The sequence below is a fragment of the Myxine glutinosa genome, chromosome 1 (assembly GCF_964187855.1).
Source record: "Myxine glutinosa chromosome 1, kmMyxGlut1.1, whole genome shotgun sequence".
NCBI lineage: Eukaryota > Metazoa > Chordata > Myxini > Myxiniformes > Myxinidae > Myxine > Myxine glutinosa.
The window spans coordinates 37,996,394-38,015,728 of NC_136261.1; the positions used below are offsets into that span (position 1 = coordinate 37,996,394).

At 45.2% G+C, this 19,335-nt stretch overlaps 1 protein-coding gene across 1 annotated transcript in view; it reads right to left on the reverse strand.

Moving 5' to 3' along the window:
* The window catches only part of LOC137422976 (integrin alpha-L), a gene marked incomplete in the record, with an annotated part of 211,928 nt that extends 194,928 nt beyond the window's left edge, over positions 1-17,000 (reverse strand). The window contains 1 exon segment of the mRNA XM_078771064.1: positions 16,748-17,000. Within this exon segment, the coding sequence (XP_078627190.1) occupies positions 16,748-16,802 (55 nt within the window).
* Positions 17,001-19,335: the final 2,335 nt, after the last annotated feature.

Sequence of the window (19,335 nt, forward strand, 5' to 3'; positions counted from 1 at the left end):
CTGTGAGGTGTTTTAAATTACTTGGTGGTGAGGTGTTTTGAATTACTTGGTGGTGAGGTGTTTTGAATTACTTGGTGGTGAGGTGTTTTGAATTACTTGGTGGTGAGGTGTTTTGAATTACGTGGTGGTGAGGTGTAATCGTCCCAAACTTCCAGTCTGCACCTACCCCTCCCCTATGTGTGTGCTGAGGGGTTCTTTCTTGAAAAAAAAACATTTAACCTAAATCTTCAACCTAAATTGCCTATAAAAATGTAATATCACAAACACAACAAATACATTTGTGCAAAGTAATTGTTTGTATTATGATTGGTGTAAATCATGACAACACAGCAACTCAGGTACAGTCATTAGCCTTAGCTAAAATAAGCCCGTCCCTCAGTAACGACGCTTGGTAAGGCGAGCGCAGCAAGCCGAGCGGTGTATATATATATTGTATACTGTATATACTGTATCCTACTGTATACTGTATATACTATATATGTATATATACAGCAATACCCCGGCCTACGTCATTAATTGGTTCCATAAGCCGTGACGTAACTCTGTTTTTGACGTAAACCTGGTGTAATGCCTTAAAAATGCCTTAAAATGAAGACAAACACCGTAAAACTAGAGTAAATAACTCGCGAAATTATATAACTATCGCTAAACCTTAAAGAACACAAAAAACACATTTTAGTCATATTTTTTAATGAGTAATGAACACTATATGCGGGGCTTCTTCAGCGACTCATCAAAACTAGTAGAGGCTTTGCGTTTCTCGACATTAAGTAGGAACTGATCCAAAGTCCCTTGCATTGTGCGCTTCTTCTTCTCAGTTAAGATGGTCCAATACGGGAGAAAAAGGTCACTGGTGCCATTCATCATTTTTGCGAAACGCTCGGCGTTTGGGTCCTGTGCCTCAAATATTGCAAGACACTTGGAGAGGTGATAAAAACCTTTCTGCATTTCGGCTACGGTGAATTTCCTTGGCTCTGGTTCTGGAAGCTCATCCTCTTCGCGGTGCTCTTCCTTCAACGCCATTAAGTCTTCATTAGTTAAAGGCTGCTTGTCTGCCTCGATCAAACCGTCGAAATCCTCCTCCTCCAACTCCATCTCCAGGTCAGCGCTGAGGGAAACCAAGTTTTTAGACACAGCCTTGACTGGCGCACCAAACCCCGTGAAATCATTAACAAGGTGGGGGCACAAACGCTTCCACACCCCATTCATTGCCGACTGCGTAACCTCCAACCATGCAGCATTGATGTTAAGCACTGCCTGGTAGATGTTATAGTTTTTCCAAAACTGCCGGATGTTGATGCCTTCCTCCTCCGATGTTGCATCGACAGCCTGACGAAGAGTGCGGCGGAGATAGTCGCGCTTAAAAAGCGCTATCACACCCTGGTCCATAGGCTTGATGAGCGAAGTGGTGTTGGGTGGCAAGTACACCACCTTCACATTGGGGTCGAAATCACCAAGGTTAGTGGGATGGCCAGGTGCTATCGCGCGTACATAATGACGTTCGTAGTATCTAGAGCCAGGTAGGAGTGACGTAAAGTCGCACATAATGACGTTCGCTGAACTGAAATTTACTCTAGAAGAGTGACGTAAAGTCGGATTTGACATAGGTCGAAATGGCGTATAACGGGGTATTGCTCTATATATATATTTATATATATTGTTATGAATTTTGGGTAGCGGGATATATAGGTTCAGGTAGATCTGCATTGGTAGGTGCTCCAATGTCATGAAGAAGAAGAACCATTTCGATGTACAGTAAGTCAGGGATCTGTTTAGGCAGTTTGTTAGATTACGTGTATGTTTGTGATCATACAATGATGATCGAGTGATAGGTAGAGTTGGGATTATGCTAATTCCCCAGTTTGTCAAACCTGTGATCATTCATGTGTCCCGTATGGCAACACACCATAGACATTAGTTAGGCCCATTGGTTGCATCAAAAACACTACTTAAATCCCCCTCTGCCACAATAACAATACAACTCAAAGGAAGCCAGTCCGGGGCACCGCCAATGGAGCCGCAGGCAGCCGCATCGCCAGCTGGCATGGCAACACACATCGAGCAGGCAGGCAATGGACACGCTCACAGGGGCAGCAATTGGTCAAGGCAAAGGGCGAGTAAGAAGCAGGTCGCCGATTGGCAGAGAAGGGAAGGACGTGTGATTGGTCAGGGGAGGGCAGAAAGCTTCCCCGTGATTGGTGGAAGGAAGGTGGAAAGAGCAAGATACTGATTGGCTACCGACCGATGGGATGACACCAAGGGTATGAAGTGCTCGGCGAATGGGAGTGGAGGACGTGAGGGGCGAGCAAGAAGCGAAGCACTGGTTGGAGAAGGAGGAGAGCTGACGTCATGAGACGGCCAGTAAAACCACTCGCTGGCCGACATTTCCCTCTCTCGTTTTTGGATTCCTTCCTGCCCGGACCTCTCTTCCCTTCTTGCCCTCTCTTGCGTTGGATCTCTTTCCGCTTGGTCCCTTGCTCGTTGGGCGACGACGAATGGTGGAGAGACGGTGGAGCGCCGACGATCATCCTCCCCTGTTGTTCACGTATGGGACCTCGCGTGCGAGCGACGACCGTGCAGGCGAGGCCTGCCACGGCGGCATACGTGGGCCTCATGGAGCGCGAACGAGGGCGCATCGAGGCCTAATTCCCGTCAACTGGAGCCACGTCCGGACTGCACGCTTGGGGCCTGGACGACGTGCTCGGACCTGACGAACCCTGACACACCTTAGCTAGACGGAGATAAGCTTGCACCACACAAACACAATGCTTATTTTAATTTATCCTTCCCATTTGTCTGTTGTGCAAGACTGTGTGTTAGAGCACTCACTAGGGGGTTTAGCTTTATCGTCGCGTTCTTGTTCTCGGGTTCCATTTAATAAATATTATTTTTGTACATTTTGCATCCGTCTCGGGTTGAGTTGATTTGCAGGGTGAAGACACCTGCGCGGGGCCCGTAAAGCTGAGTCGGCATTCTTCATTCCGTCTCGCGTATCATCCACCATCGATTGAAGTGAACGCCTTCATAACGCTCGTTTCCATCCATGGCTTACTTTCGGTGTTAACTGAGAGCCAGCCACAGGACAACTGGTGTCAGGAAGTGAGATTCGGACTCGACGGACAATTTTTTTGTCCGCGGGCTGAGATCGACACAGCCGGGCATACATTGCGCTCGGCATTCGGAAGTAAAAAAAAATTTAGTCAGAGGCAATAAAAATTCAAATAGTCGATTGAGCGCACGAAGCGCGACATCGCGGTTCGAAAATTTAAAATCTTTTAATGTTTCTGAGGTAAAATACGCCAGCGGGAACCACTGTAGCGAACAGCGTAATGGCGGATGCTGAGTTGGGCGTGCGGAATGGAGATGCTAAGGGTAGCGTTGGAAGTGGGCCGAATATCAGGGCGGAGCATAGTAATGGAACCTCCCCCGCTACCGAGACGGCCCCGAACGCTTTCCAGGCCATGGTAATACATTTTATGGAGCGAATGGATGCTCAGAATGAGCGAATAAATAATAGAATGGATGCTCAGAGTGAGCAGATGGGAGGAATGAATAACAAAATGGATGCCCGGGGTGAACAGATGGAGGAAATGAGTCAACAAATAGGGGGATTGAATGAAAAAATGGATACCCAAAGGAATGAATTGAGGGGAGACATGAAGGGACTGGAAAACAAAATGGATGCTCGGAGTGAGCGAATGGAAAACAAAATTGATGGGTTGAAGGGAGAATTGAATGCCAACACCAAAAAACATTGCAGGATTGAAGGGAGAATTGGATGAGCAAATTGAGGGATTAAAGGAGGGATTGAAAGGACAAATTGAAGGAATGGAAAATAAAATTGATGGATTGGAGGGGAAGATGGAGGGAATGATATATATATATATGTATGTATATATATATATATATATATATATATATATATATATATATATATGTATGTATATATATATATATATATATATATATATATATATATATATATATATATATATATATATATATATATACAGTATATATAAATATAGCAGTAACGATACAACTCCATACTGTAAGTGGAGAACAGCCAGTAAGATGTCCCATACAGCCGGTGCTGCACGTTAGAGGGAGCGATAATCACCGCCTGCCACACTGTACATTACCTCTTGTTTTCCACACACTAAATTATATATATATATATATGTATGTATATATATATATATATATATATATATATATATATATATATATATATATATATATATATATATATATATATATATATATATTGTTGTGGATATGAGGACTGTATTTTTTTTTATTGTGTGCTTTATTATTATTATTGTTTATTCTGCGCCTCCTGCCTCCGGAGTTGTGTAAAGATAAAAAGGGCGTCTCGGTAGTTATTCCATGAAACACCACATTGCAGGACCCGATAAAACCCTTGTTCAGTAGCTTATATCTTATTATGTGTTTTAGAGTAAGGCCTTGTCTTCCATTAAAATGACACTCCATTGCACCGAGTAAAAGAGATAGATTCCCTTCATTCCCATTCCCAAAAACCTCCATTTCCCCTTTCGTAATGACCAAGCCTCAATTTGGCAATTACCTCCCCTCCAAAGCCGCCATTGACCATGAGGCAGGGTTGGGGAAGAAAGGCGGGTCTCCACCTCGTCATAGAGGGGAGGAGTAAGTCGGCCCCGCTCATCCAACCCAGAACGTGGGGTTTGACTTGAGAGGGCGGAGAGAGAATGCTTGGGGGAGGTTCGCAAAGGGTGAAGGGCGGGGCCTATATAACCCGCCGTGGGGATGCTCCCCAAAAAGGAGACAAGCAGATGAGTCCAAGAGAGTTGCAAAAAGGTCCAAGGCTGAGCTGAGCTGCGTGGTGAGGTGCAAAGGAAAGAGCTGGGTCGTCAGAGCAGAGCTGAGTTGTGAGGTCCAAAAGCAGAGGTCATCCAGGGAAGCGCAAAAGCCCGCTATTCGTCACCTTGCTCGCCAGCGGCAGCGTCTACAGCAGCAGCAGCAACAACGCTCGCCAGCCGCTTAGGGGCCTGGACGGCAGTTCGGAGCAGGGCCGCGAAGGAACGGCGGCTGCAGAATGTGCGGACCGTGCTGCCGGACCCAGTGGACTTTCCTCTCCTTCCAGTCAATCCACTCTGCAATTCCCCGCGTGAGTCTGTGTCTTCGTTTGTTCTGTCCTGGGTATTAAGTAAGCCTGTTAGATAATTAGCTAGTAATTTGCACTATGTCGCCTGCGTCTCATGTCCCCTGTAAATAATCGTGACTGTTCTTCTTGCTTGTGTATGTGTACATAATAAACCCCGTTACTCTTCTGTACGTCTTCTTCTTCCTCTTTGCATTCGGTCGCTTTAGAGTTTTCCAGATTGAGTATCTGTGGCGCGATACGGCCAACGTTTGGGTGAGTCGGGTGAATCGGGTGTAGTCGGGGAACAACTGTTCGGCTGCGGTTACACCACCGCTCGGTAAAAAATAACATCAAATCCGCGGACCGTAACAAATTGGTGTCTGGGAGTGAGATACGGACCCGAAGCGCGCTTAACGCGCTCAAAATTACAAGCTGCTGGAAATTTGTGTTGTAAAGCAAAACCCGAATTTTGAAATCGCGCCATGGCTGGTCAAGGCGACGGGATGCCGGTGGGAGAGATACAGATAGACGGGGTAGAATCGACCCAGGACCTCGGGGAAATGTATATGGAGGATGTGGTTGAGGGGGTATCAGGCGCACAAAATGGCGCTCTCGCACACGTGGTTGAGGGGGCCACGGCCGTGGAACCAATGAGCGCGGCCCAAATGCAAGCCTTCATGGCCCAATTCATGGTGGAAATGCAGAAAAAAAACAACAGTATGGAACGAATGGAAAACAGAATGAGGGCTAATAGTGAGCGATTGGAGGGCCAAATGGGACAAATGGGGAACCGGATGGAGGCTCAGAATGAGCAAATGGGGGCAATGAGGGACGAATTGGGGGGCAAAATGGGCGAAATGTGGGGCGAAATGGGGGGCAAAATGGGAGAAATGGGGGAACGGCTAGAAGCTAAATTTGAGGGGCTAGACAATAATTTTAAGGGATTAGACAAGAAATTTGAGGGGTTAGACAATGGGATAGAAGGGGTGAAACATGGGTTAACGGGGGTGGAAAATAGAATGGCTGCCCAGGAGAATCAGATAGAGGGGGTGAAAATGGGTTAATGGGGTTAGAAAATAGGATGGAAGGCAAATTGCAGGAAATAGGGGAGCAATCCGCCCGAGAAATTAAACAAATGGGAGAGCAGATAGAGGAGGTAAAAATCGGGGTAGAAACCAAATTGGATGCTCAGAGGGATGAATTGGGACAGATGAGGGCAGCATCTACAAAAGAGAGGGAGGAGATGAAAGAGGAGATACGACGAGGTGTAAGTGAGGAGGTCTCGGGGGTACGCGAGGAGGTAAAGCGAGGTGAAAAGCGTATGGAGAAAGAGGTGAGAAATGGGACAGCAAGGTTACAAGGGGGCATAGAGGACCTGACGGAGGAGGTGGAACAGCTGACGGTGGGACAGACGGAGTTAGTGGAGCAGGTACAAAAGAACACTGCGGTACTAGGGGGGTTAAAAGCGACACAAAGAGACATCAAGGACGACTTAATAGCGACACAGAGGCAATGTCAGATGGTACGTGAGGGACTGAGAATGAGGTTGGACGAGGTGACAGAGATAATGGAGACGAAGGACCGGCAGGTGAGGACGCACATATAGATGGTCAAGATAGCCTTAGAGGACGAACTTGAGGAGACGCACCGGGAAATAAAAGAGCTGAAGCAAAAATTAGAGGAAGTGGAAGAAGAGGTGAGTGAAATTAAGAAGGGACGGACAGAAACTAAGAGGGAGATAAAGGAGGAAGTAATGGAATATGTACAAGGTCGGTGCTCAAATCGTGATGTTGTGCTCACTAACCAAATAAAGAGTTTGCAGGTGGTGAAGGAGGTGCGGAGATGAGGTGCCAAGGTGAGTGGCGATATACGAGGAAATGTACATGATGTGAGGGGAGCTTCAGTCGGCTTGGGGGTTGAATTGGATCCGGGTGTCGTGAGAGGCCGTTGGTGAAGTGTGCGACAGGTACGGTGTGCGAAGGAGGAGGTGTGCGAGAATGTCCGACTCTGGGGTGTGTGAGGAAAAAGTGCGCGCCAAGGAGTGAGTGTGCTGTCGAGAGTGAGTCGGTCGTAGCTCGTGTGCGAGGGAGCACATGGAAGCGCGGTGTGGTGAGTGTTACGGAGGAAGTAACGAGAGAGTGTGCGCAAGAGGATGCGCGAGAAAGGTGTGTAACGGACGGGTGCATGAGGAAAGAGTGCGCTGTCAAAAGTAAGGGAGAATGCACACCTGTGGTGAGTGTTACAAAGGATGTAACGAGAAAGTGTACGCCGGTGGTGAGTGTTACGGCGGAAGTAACGGGAGAGTGTGCGCAAGAGGCTGCGCGAGAAAGGTGTGTAACGGCCAGGTGCATGAGGAAAGAGTACGCTGTCGAGAGTAAGGGTGAGTGCGCTGTCAAGAGTGGTGGTGAAAGTAGTGAGAGTGACATGGAGCGTGAGTTGGTTGTGACAGGTGAGAGAGGATGCACACCTGGAATGGAAGGATGCACACCTGGAATGGTAGAGCGTGTGTGGGAATGCACACTTGAATTGGTAGTGAGGCACGTGGTTGGGTGTGCGAGTGAGAGCACACCTGTGGTTGTCACAGAGGAGGTGACCGAGGAGGGGGTGCGAAGAGGTGTGTTGGTGAGGTGTGCGAACGACGAATGTGTGCCAAGGTGTTCGGTGGTCAGGTGTGTGACCAAGTCTGTGAGCGGAATGAGTGCACCTGGGTGTGTAAGAGAAGGTGCAATGACGAGGAGCATGGGAACAGCTGGATGTATGAGCAAGGAACGGGCTGCGGGGTGTAAGCATGCAGGTGAGGCATCGACGGTAACCGGGTTAGCGGTTAGAGCGACTTATAGCCGAATCGGGCCCTCGGTGCGCGTCGGGCAGCTTCGCGTGCCGCGAGGACCAGCGGGGATCCGAACCACGGCGGGTTCGAAAGGACCGCCGTACGTGATCCACGCTGTGCCGCGCTTTGAACGGCCGCGTCCGAGCTCCACAAAGCGGAGCGGGCAGCCCGATAAGAAGGGTCGTCATGGCGACCCCTTTTTGTTAAGGCATTCCGGCAGGTCGAGATCGGGCCATTGGATGGCTCCGTGCCGAGGTGGTGCGTGGGATCTCGGCCCGGGTAAACCTCCTTCCCTTCCCTTCACTGAGTGTCAGACGTATCCAGCCGCTGGCACAAAACAACCCGCATTCATTGCTCGGCTTTACGAAGCCGGGCTGTAGAAGTGAATTGGCGCACCGAGAGGCATTATTAAGTAGACTGTAATGATGAGGTTAGTGTTTTGGACCCAAAATTAGAAAAAGGCAAAAATTGATGATTGGCAAAGGATTGGCAGAGTGATGATTGGTAATGGTACAGTGATTGGCAGATGATTGGCAAATTTTTGATTTGTTGAAATTGGACGAGCAAAATTTATAGTAAGAGATGCCCCATGTGATGGGATGGCCAATCCACCATCCCTCACAGATGGGGGGCAAAGGAGCACTAGTTTTATGGGGTTTATGGCAGTGTAAGCTCGCCGAGGGAGGGTTTGGATAATGTGTAGGGCCCGAGAAGATTGACATTAGGTAACGGTAAGGTTAGGTAGCTACAATGGACAGGTAGCTGGGGACATAGAGAGGGTAGTTTGGATGATAATGATGTGGTATGTGCTTAGTTTAAAGGGAAGACGGGGAGCACTAAGTTAGCAGGGCAACAGGTAGTTGAGATGATGCCGTGTGAGTGTTGGAGGTGTATTCAAGTGTATTGAGCAGTGTGTAAGGAACAGGTGTGATTGCACAGATGTGCAACTGAACAGGTGTATGGAGCAGTGTATGAGTGAGTGATGGTGATGTGTGTTGCGTTGACCAAATGGTCCAGGAAGAGAAGGAGGGTGCAGGTGGCACCAGGTGTGAGTGCACAGGTGTGCAACAGCAGGTATGAGGAACAGGTGTATGGAATAAATGGAGTGTGGAATATCTGGAGTATTGGAATGGATGGTCGTGGAGTGAGTATGGTGGAAACTATGGAGTGGAGTGGATGGTGCGAAGGTGTGAATGGGGGAAGAGTGGACCCCCATCACGAATACCCGGGGCGGGTAGTGTAAGTGTTAGGTAGAGGGTATAGGTAAATTGTGGTTGGATATTGGCATCTGCGGTGCAGGTGGAAGAATGGTGATTGGATGGGTGCATTAGTGTTGTGGAAATGGCTGGGCGTGTAGCCTGTTAGTGTGTGCAGTTGGTTTGGGCACTCCACCACTGTGAGGATGTCGGCCAGGTGAGGCCGCAGGTGGGCTCTGGGAGCCGGTAGAGTTGTTGTGGATGGGGCCTGAGGATCCGGAGGACAGACCCGGGTAGCCCAGTGCCAGAGGGCACCAAGGGGTGACAGAGCCAGGAGGGGCCTTCCCCAGTTAGTTAGGTTAGGGTGAGGAGCTAGGTAAGCTCGGGTGGCAACTGCAGTGGTGGAGGTGTGCAGGTGGGTAGACCTGCTGGGAGAGCTACACGTCACAGCCCAGAAGTTGTGCAAGGGCACCGGGAGATGAATCGGGGGAGTGAGACCCCAAATTGAGAAGCACCACAGTTTGGTCAATGGGAATTGGTTTTTAGAACCCATAGAGTAAGTGGCCAATGGATTGGCAGGGAAAGACCCCGGGTAGTGTAAAGTGTGTTAAGGTCATTTAGAAAGTAGTTAGGATGAAAATCTCCTCGCACCATCTGCATCCACTCACCGGAGATGACGTACCTCCACACCATGCCATGTTTAATTATTTTTATGTGCAAATGTTTTGGATTGTGAGACGCATCATGACGTGAGTGTGACATTGTGCTTGATGTTCCATCTCTTCCTCCTTATGAGGATTGATGATGAATTGGTGATGGCAAATTTTGGATAGAGGGATTGTGGTGACGAATTTGATAAGGGAAATATGGGGAGACGTGACAGTAGCGACGAATTTGTAAATGTGTAGATTTTGTACATATGGGGTAAGGGCAAGGGTAGTGTAGGTGACAGGGGTGTGACGTACGGTAGGGACGAGCTTTCTCACTTCGCTCTCCGTACGCATTCCGCCTTGCATTGCCTTATTGATGTGTACCCTTGTGACCTTACCCCTCGCTCATTTGTCTTCCCCCTTTTGTCTCCCACATGACCTGTGCGCCATTGGGCGCCGAGGGGAGCGTGCGTGAGTCCGCCATTGTGCGCCCGGAACTCCCAGAACCAGCTGTTTGCATCGATGCACCACATGATGGACCACATGTCTGTGGCCGAGCACCACTTATGAACCCCATGGGTTGGGGCATGGCCCCTCTGCTGGAACCGGCCATGAGGGCCCGAAATCTTGCTGGCGGACCATGGCCACAGGGCACCGATGCCCCACAGGTGAACCACACGTAGTCGGCCCTGTGGGCCATAAATAAAGAAAATAAAAACGGACACGTTAGGTGCATTTTATTGCAAATAGGCCGCCAGCAAAAGAAAAAGACAACAACTGGAAGAAATAATAATAACCAGCAGAGGGAGCCGAAGAGCAAGAGATCACCTGCAGGGTTAGGGGTTGTTGTTTTTATTTTCATCGAACAATGGTGACTGCACCGATTGGTGCTTGGGGGTGTATTGGTGCATTTTTGGGTGCTTTCATGGTGCGTCGATGCAGAGCAGACTGTCTCCCCCCCCCCCCCCCCCCAGAAAGAACAATTACAGGTCCTGGGTTAGTCTTGTAAATAAAAGTAGTGTCAATTGTAAATAATGCTCCCCACCGTCAATGTATAGTTTGAAGACCATTCCGCAATTCGGTTAGCTGTGGGCGTGAGTCTGTTAGGCAGGGTGCAATGGAGCAGCGGGACACATTTATTTATGTTTTAAAACTGTCGCAGTCAGGGTCAGGTTAAAAGTACAGGGAACTACACCTACGTGTCACACTAAATAAAAGTTGTAGGCCCGGGACGTGCCTAAGAGGAGGAGGGTGCAGTGTTGCGGCTATGAGGACTGTATTTTGTTTTATTGTGTGCTTTATTATTATTATTGTTTATTCTGCGCCTCCTGCCTCCGGAGTTGTGTAAAGATAAAAAGGGCGTCTCGGTAGTTATTCCATGAAACACCACATTGCAGGACCCGATAAAACCCTTGTTCAGTAGCTTATATCTTATTATGTGTTTTAGAGTAAGGCCTTGTCTTCCATTAAAATGACACTCCATTGCACCGAGTAAAAGAGATAGATTCCCTTCATTCCCATTCCCAAAAACCTCCATTTCCCCTTTCGTAATGGCCAAGCCTCAATTTGGCAATTACCTCCCCTCCAAAGCCGCCATTGACCACGAGGCAGGGTTGGGGAAGAAAGGCGGGTCTCCACCTCGTCATAGAGGGGAGGAGTAAGTCTGCCCCGCTCATCCAACCCAGAACGTGGGGTTTGGCTTGAGAGGGCGGAGAGAGAATGCTTGGGGGAGGTTCGCAAAGGGTGAAGGGCGGGGCCTATATAACCCGCCGAGGGGACGCTCCCCAAAAAGGAGACAAGCAGATGAGTCCAAGAGAGTTGCAAAAAGGTCCAAGGCTGAGCTGAGCTGCGTGGTGAGGTGCAAAGGAAAGAGCTGGGTCGTCAGAGCAGAGCTGAGTTGTGAGGTTCAAAAGCAGAGGTCATCCAGGGAAGCGTAAAAGCCCGCTATTCGTCACCTTGCTCGCCAGCGGCAGCGTCTACAGCAGCAGCAGCAACAACGCTCGCCAGCCGCTTAGGGGCCTGGACGGCAGTTCGGAGCAGGGCCGCGAAGGAACGGCGGCTGCAGAACGTGCGGACCATGCTGCCGGACCCAGTGGACTTTCCTCTCCTTCCAGTCAATCCACTCTGCAATTCCCCGCGTGAGTCTGTGTCTTCGTTTGTTCTGTCCTGGGTATTAAGTAAGCCTGTTAGATAAGCTAGTAATTTGCACTATGTCGCCTGCATCTCATGTCCCCTGTAAATAATCGTGACTGTTCTTCTTGCTTGTGTATGTGTACATAATAAACCCCGTTACTCTTCTGTACGTCTTCTTCTTCCTCTTTGCATTCGGTCGCTTTAGAGTTTTCCAGATTGAGTATCTGTGGCGCGATACGGCCAACGTTTGGGTGAATCGGGTGAATCGGGTTTAGTCGGGGAACAACTGTTCGGCCGCGGTTACACCACCGCTCGGTAAAAAATAACATCTAATCCGCGGACCGTAACAATATGTATATATACACACACACATGTACATGCTGTGTACTCCATACCATACACTATACTGTATTATCCTATATATATATATATATATACTGTATGTGCTGTATACTGCATATACTGTACTGTATATATGGTATTATCCTATATATATATATATACACTACATGCCAAAAGTATACGGACACCCCTCTAATTCGTGCATTCGGCTGATTCAGCAACACCCATTGCTGACAGGTATATATAATCAAGCACACAGCCATGCAATCTCCATAGACAAACAATGGTTGTAGAATGGGCCGTACTGAAGAGCTCAGTGACTTTCAATGTGGCACCGCCATAGGATGCCACCTTTCCAACAAGTCAGTTTGTCAAATTTCTACCCTGCAGAGTAAATCCGTCAACTCCAGGTGAAGTTATTGTGAAGTGGAAGTGTCTAGGGGCAACAGCAGCTCAGCCGCGAAGTGGTGGGCCACACAAGCACACAGAACGGGACCGCCGTGTGCCGTGTGGTAAAGGGCATAGCACGTAAAAGTCATCTGTCCTCGGGTGCAACACTCACTACCGAGTTCCAAACTGCCTCTGGAAGCAACATCAGCACAAGAACTGTTCGTCGGGAGCTTTATGAAATGGGTTCCATGGCTGAGCTGCAGGACACAAGCCTAAGATCAGCATGCGCAATGCTAAGTGTCGGCTGGAGTGGTGTAAAGCTCACCACCATTGGACTCTGGAGCAGTGCAAACACGTTTTCTGGAGTGATGAATCATGCTTCACCATCTGGCAGTCCGAAGGACGAACCTGGGTTTGGCGGATGCAAGGAGAACGCGACCTGCCTGAATGCATAGTGCCAACTGTAAAGTTTGGTGGGGGAGGAATAATGGTCTGGGGCTGTTTTTCATGGTTCCGGCTCAGCCACTTAGTTCCATTGAAGGGAAATCTTAACGCTACAGCATACAATGACATTCTACATGATTGTGTGCTTCCAACTTTGTGACATAGTTTGGGGAAAGCCCTTTCCTGTTTCAGCATGACAATGCCCCCGTACACAAAGCGAGGTCCATACATGAATGGTTTGTCGAGATCGGTGTGGAAGAACTTGACTGTCCTGCACAGATCCTTGACCTCAACCCCATCAAACACCTCTGGGATGAACTGGAACGCCGACTGCGAGCGAGGCCTACTTGCCCAACATCAGTGCCCAACCCCACTAATGCCCTTGTTGCTGAACGGAAGCAAATCCCCACAGCAATGTTCCAACATCTATTGGAAAGCCTTCCCAGAAGAGTGGAGGCTGTTATCGCAACAAAGGCGCGACCAACTCCATATTAATGCCCATTATTTTGGAATGAGAGGTTCGACGAGCTCATGCGGGTGTGATGTTTGGGTGTCCACATATTTTTGGCCATGAAGTGCATGTACGGTATATACTGCATATACATTGCATATATACCAACATTGAGCTCCATTACCAGAAATTATAAAACAAAGTCATTCATGTGACCGAACGATGCAGCAGCATTGTGAAGCCAAAACTGCTTGTCAGCTTCTTAATTATATAAACACAAGAGCAATTAAAGAGTGGCCAAATTCCTGGAATGGACAAAAGGTTGGAGGTTGATATCCCCGTAGAAGACGAAGCCAGCTCCAAAATTTAAGCATCTCGTCTGATTATTTTAACTTCCTGTGATAGCATCATTGAAAGACGAATACAATTATTACATTGAACCAAGGGAAATCCATATCACACATTCAGATGGTCAGTCTGGCAAGCATGAAGACTGAATGTGGCATGGGAACTGAAGAGGAAGCAGATTTCAAAATGTCCATGCCAGAATAACATTAATTGTTAACAATGGATGGAGCAAAAGACCAAAAGAGCCATTTGGAAATGGCAAAAGAACCCTCCTATGAACTTCTCATTTCCTGTTTTTGGACGAAAACTAAGGCCGAAATGTCAGCTTCTCCTTCTCATGGTAGTTAGCAGACATGGAATCAACATTCTGTTGGTTTTTCCTGTTTTTTTGGATTTTTTGGATTTTCCCTGTCAGGCTTAGAAATCCAATCAACATTCTGTTGATTTTTGGTTCACGAGTTATCAAACAGAGTGACCACTACATTCGTCATGGGTGTGTGTCTGTCTGTGTGTCTGTCTATCTGTCTGTCTGTCCGCAGCATAACTACCCGATGATATCATCCGGTCTTGATGAAACTTGGGTGGGAGGTTGATATCATGATCTAGTTGTGTCCTGCCTAGAGTGGGCGTATTGCGCCCATTGTGGGCGGAGCCACGCCCGAAAGAGATGTCTTTTTAGTGGGTAATCGAGTTCAAGCTACATCTTCTCCGAGGGAGTTGGTGGAATCTGCCAGGGGTTTCGGTATTTGGTTAGGCCAATGTCATGTGTCTAGCCTCACGGAGCTCGATGTTTCATTTTCGCCCCAGGTCAAGGTCACACGGTCACGAAATTTAGAAAAGTCGATTTTTGATGGTTTTATTACATTGTTCGCTTCCTGACAGGGTGAAATGTCGTACATGATCTTATATTATCATATACATCGTGAAATACAAGTTTTCCAACAAATTTCAGAATCTTCGACCTTTGACCTTTGAAGGTCAAAAAGGTCAAATTTTCAAAGTTGTTGGAATTGAACCGAATTTTCGGTATTGTGTAGCTCACTAACCTCATAACTGATTATACATTATCTTCTATCTCATTTCAAGGTCAGTAACCTTCGTTTTGACATTTCAAGGTCACAAAGGTCAAATTTTCAAAGTTGTCGGAATCGAACCAAATTTTCGGTATTGTGTAGCTAACTAGTCTCATAACAGATAATACATTCCTATTTATATATTTTCAATGTCGGTTTTGACTTTTAAAGGTCACGAAGGACGGCCATTTCAAAGTAGTCTGAATAGAACTCAGGGTTTTCGATATTTTCTGTTATTACCCCCCAGTCCGGGCCTGTTTCGGTTATAGTCTGTCCTTCGTCATTGAATACCGCTCGCTCGTCAACCATCGTCGTCTCCTGACTTGTTTGTTTTGCCTTGTTTTTTTTGATTTTTTAGATTTTCCCCGTCAGGCTTAGAAATCCAATCGACATTCTGTTGGTTCCATCAGTTGTTCTACCTGTATGCCGACGCAAATGGACACTTGACCTCACAATCATTGGTCCTTCTTTATTCAACATGATTAGTATCTTTGTTTACAAATGTAAAAGGGTTATCTTCATAATACACCATCAATACAAAATATAAGACCTATGGCTTCGCTGACGGGACGGACGCACGCAGGCACGCCAAGACCGAGCTCCTTTTACATATAGATTATGGAAAATTGTAGAATTACAACACTCCCCAATCCCTTTCATCTTTCACATCCCACTCCTAAACGCATCTCTTAAAGTTCTATCCCTTCTCCACCAAGTCCTCCACGCGGAGTGTCCTATTTATCCCCTGACCCTACGTTTCTACCAAATTCCTTTGTCACACCTTCCTTGTCTTCCAAATGAAATATGTATGTGCACTGCACATGAAGGAAAAAGAGTTGTTCATCGGTTGTCAAACTCTTACAGAAGTTATGTCACGTCAAATGTGATAAAAGTGCATTGACCAAGAGAAGTCAGGATAGATCAACATGCTGAAAGTAAACCAAAATAAATAAAGAGAGAACTAGAACGGCACTCAGTAGAGAGCCATATCACTCAATGGTGAAGAATCACTTTGAAAATTAAATAATTCTCATATCCGAATCCATATTCAGATCTTCACCAAAATTTAAGAGATTCTTCCTTGTCAGACACCCAACCGGTTCACCAAGTTTTGTCCAAATCCATCCATAACTTTATGAGATATCCCGCAATGTATAGTTTTGGACCTATCTCCCAATGGTGAAGAATAACTTAAAAAATTAAATAATTCTCATATCCGAATCCATATTCAGATCTTCACCAAAATCGAATCTATTTGTCCTTGTCCGACACCCAACCGGTCCAACAACTTTTGTCCAAATCCGTCCACAACCTTTTGAGATAGCCTGCTATGTATCGTTTTTGGCCCAATCTCCCAATGGTGAAGAATCACTTTTAAAATTCTAGTAGCCGGATCCGAATCCGGATCTTCACCAAAATCTAATCATTTCCTCCTTGTCACATACGCTACATCTCTGCTAAATTTCGTCCGAATCCGTCCACAACTATTTGAGATATTTTGTTCACAAACAAACCAACAGACAGACAGACAGACAAACGGACAGACAAACAGACAGGGGTGAAAACATAACCTCCATCCACCTTTGGTGCTGAAGGTAATGAAAACAAGAAGATGAAAAGCTAGGTGAGCATAAAACAAAGACAGAAATGAAAAAGATATCAAGAAAATGTGCTTGTACACAAGAGCCTGGATATTTGAAGGTAGAACGTGTGCGAAATAAGAGGGACACGTTGATTGGGAGAAGAGGAGACATAACGGACTTACCACATATGATCATGAAGGTGACGACAGGTAAGACCTTCCAGGAGCGTTCACACATCTTTCTTTTTCAAGAGCGATGAAATATTAGCGGCTGAAATAGTTTCTTGTGTAAGAGGAAAAGACAAAATCAAATGTTCGCTAAACTCTGATACGTCATTAAACATTACAGTCGAATAGAAACAAAGAATCAAGGTATTAAAAGGGAGAAGTACAAAAGCAAGCACAACAAAATGGTTGCACTTTTAGTTTTGCTGTTTCCAAATGTGGGGAAGTAACATTTGGGAGGAAATCAGGAAGCTTTTGGATTGACCAACTCTTTCCTTCCCGTTGCTTTCTTTTTATCTCTTTCTTTCCATCTCTCTTCCTGTCCGCACAATCTTTCCCCTTATTTGTCGCTCTCTGTATTCGACATCGCTTTTAACCCAATAACCTTCTCAAGAAGTTCAATCAACTACATTATTCAATTGATCATCCGATGTTAATTTTGAGACAGGGTTAATTACCTTCGCAAAAGCGGAAGGTTATGTTTTGATCGCTGTGTATTTATTTGTATGTCTGTGTGTGTGTGTGTGTGTGTGTATGTTATTCGCATAACTCAAAAGGTATTCAACCGAATTGCATGAAATTTGGTGGGATGATTGGTTATTATACGGGACACATTTGATTAGATTTTGGGAGCAATCGGGTCAAAGGTCAAGGTCAAGGTCACGAAAAGGTCAAAATCGTATTTTTACCATAGCGCGGTCAATTTTTATCCAATTGGCATGCAACTAATGCCAAAATGTTCAGAATTCAATGCCCGATCTTGTGATATACGACATGACCCAGTGAAGACATTACCCTTGTTAGCGGTTGGGGGTCAAAGGTCAGGGGGGTCACGACCTTGCAAAATGTGCGTTTTTTGTCATAACTCGGTCAATTCTTATCCGATTTGCATGAAATCAGCACCAAACTGTTCACTGTTCTGTTCCCTACACTCCCATGCCAAGTACAGAACAGTAGCTGCGGCGAAGGTATGCGCTCTACCGAGTGCCCGTTCTAGTTATGGTTTCTTTTAGTATATACATTTATATACATATTTAGTATATTTTATTTATATATTCAATGTAGTATATTTTTATACATTTAGTATACATTTATATACATATTTAGTATATTTTATTTATATATACAATTTAGTATATTTTTATACATTTAGTATACATTTATATACATATTTAGTATATTTTATTTATATATACAATTTAGTATATTTTTATACATTTAGTATACATTTATATACATATTTAGTATATTCTATTTATATATTCAATTTAGTATATTTTTATACATTTAGTATACATTTATATACATATTTAGTATATTTTATTTATATATACAATTTAGTATATTTTTATACATTTAGTATACATTTATATACATATTTAGTATATTTTATTTATATATACAATTTAGTATATTTTTATACATTTAGTATACATTTATATACATATTTAGTATATTTTATTTATATATACAATTTAGGATATTTTTATACATTTAGTATACATTTACATACATATTTAGTATATTTTATTTATATATACAATTTAGTATATATTTTATACATTTAGTATACATTTATATACACATTTAGTATATTTTATTTATATATACAATTTAGTATATTTTTATACATTTATACACATTATATACATTTATATACATACATATATACATATATATAATACAATATATAATGTATACATTTTTAATTTAGTATACATTTAGTATATTTAGTGTATATATATATAACATAAAGAATTTTTAATTAAATATTTTTTTATTTAAAAATAATGAACATTAATTTATTTACTATTCTGGGGGTAATTGCTGTGTGTGGACCTTGTCTGACATAGGTGTTCATTTCTGGTAAGAATAAAGTCATGAGCTGTAGGAAATTCAGAAGGCGGGAATTTCACTTCATCCCTGGTACCGGCACACAATGTCCGACTCATTTCAAACGATGTCATTGGATCTTCAATGTTCACGAGGAGTAGGCGACTTATCGCCGGCACCATGAACAAATTACACGTTCTTGCACTTAACTACAGAAGGCGTTACATCAGTGGCATAGCCACGCCCTCAGCCGTCGATGGTACCTGTCAGCCTTGTGCTGCACATAAAAGAAGAAGAAGATTCCTTCCGATCGATCTAACATTCTAAGCAGATCGACACAGCAATTCAGAAACCAGCATTTTACAATGAGATCTACAGGCAGCTGGTTGAGGTGTAGTCGTCTCCAACCTATATGGAGGATTTTTTTTTACAAAACAAAGCTCTGGACATTGTTTGCCCCACCCACCACATGGTGGAAATTCAATTTGGCTCAACAAGGAGTCTCATGGAAAGTGGCTTTTAGGGACGACACTTCCACTACAACTTATTTATAACTACTCTATTTATTCCCAGCTATTTGTGATGTCAGCCAAAGAATGTTTTTTTGTCACAGGTCAGCTGGTTAGGCCGGTCTTTTCACTCAAGGTGGCAGGAATTTGGAGTAGGCTCGGCAGGTCTTAGCGGCCCACCATTTAAAAAAGAAATAGAGCTAG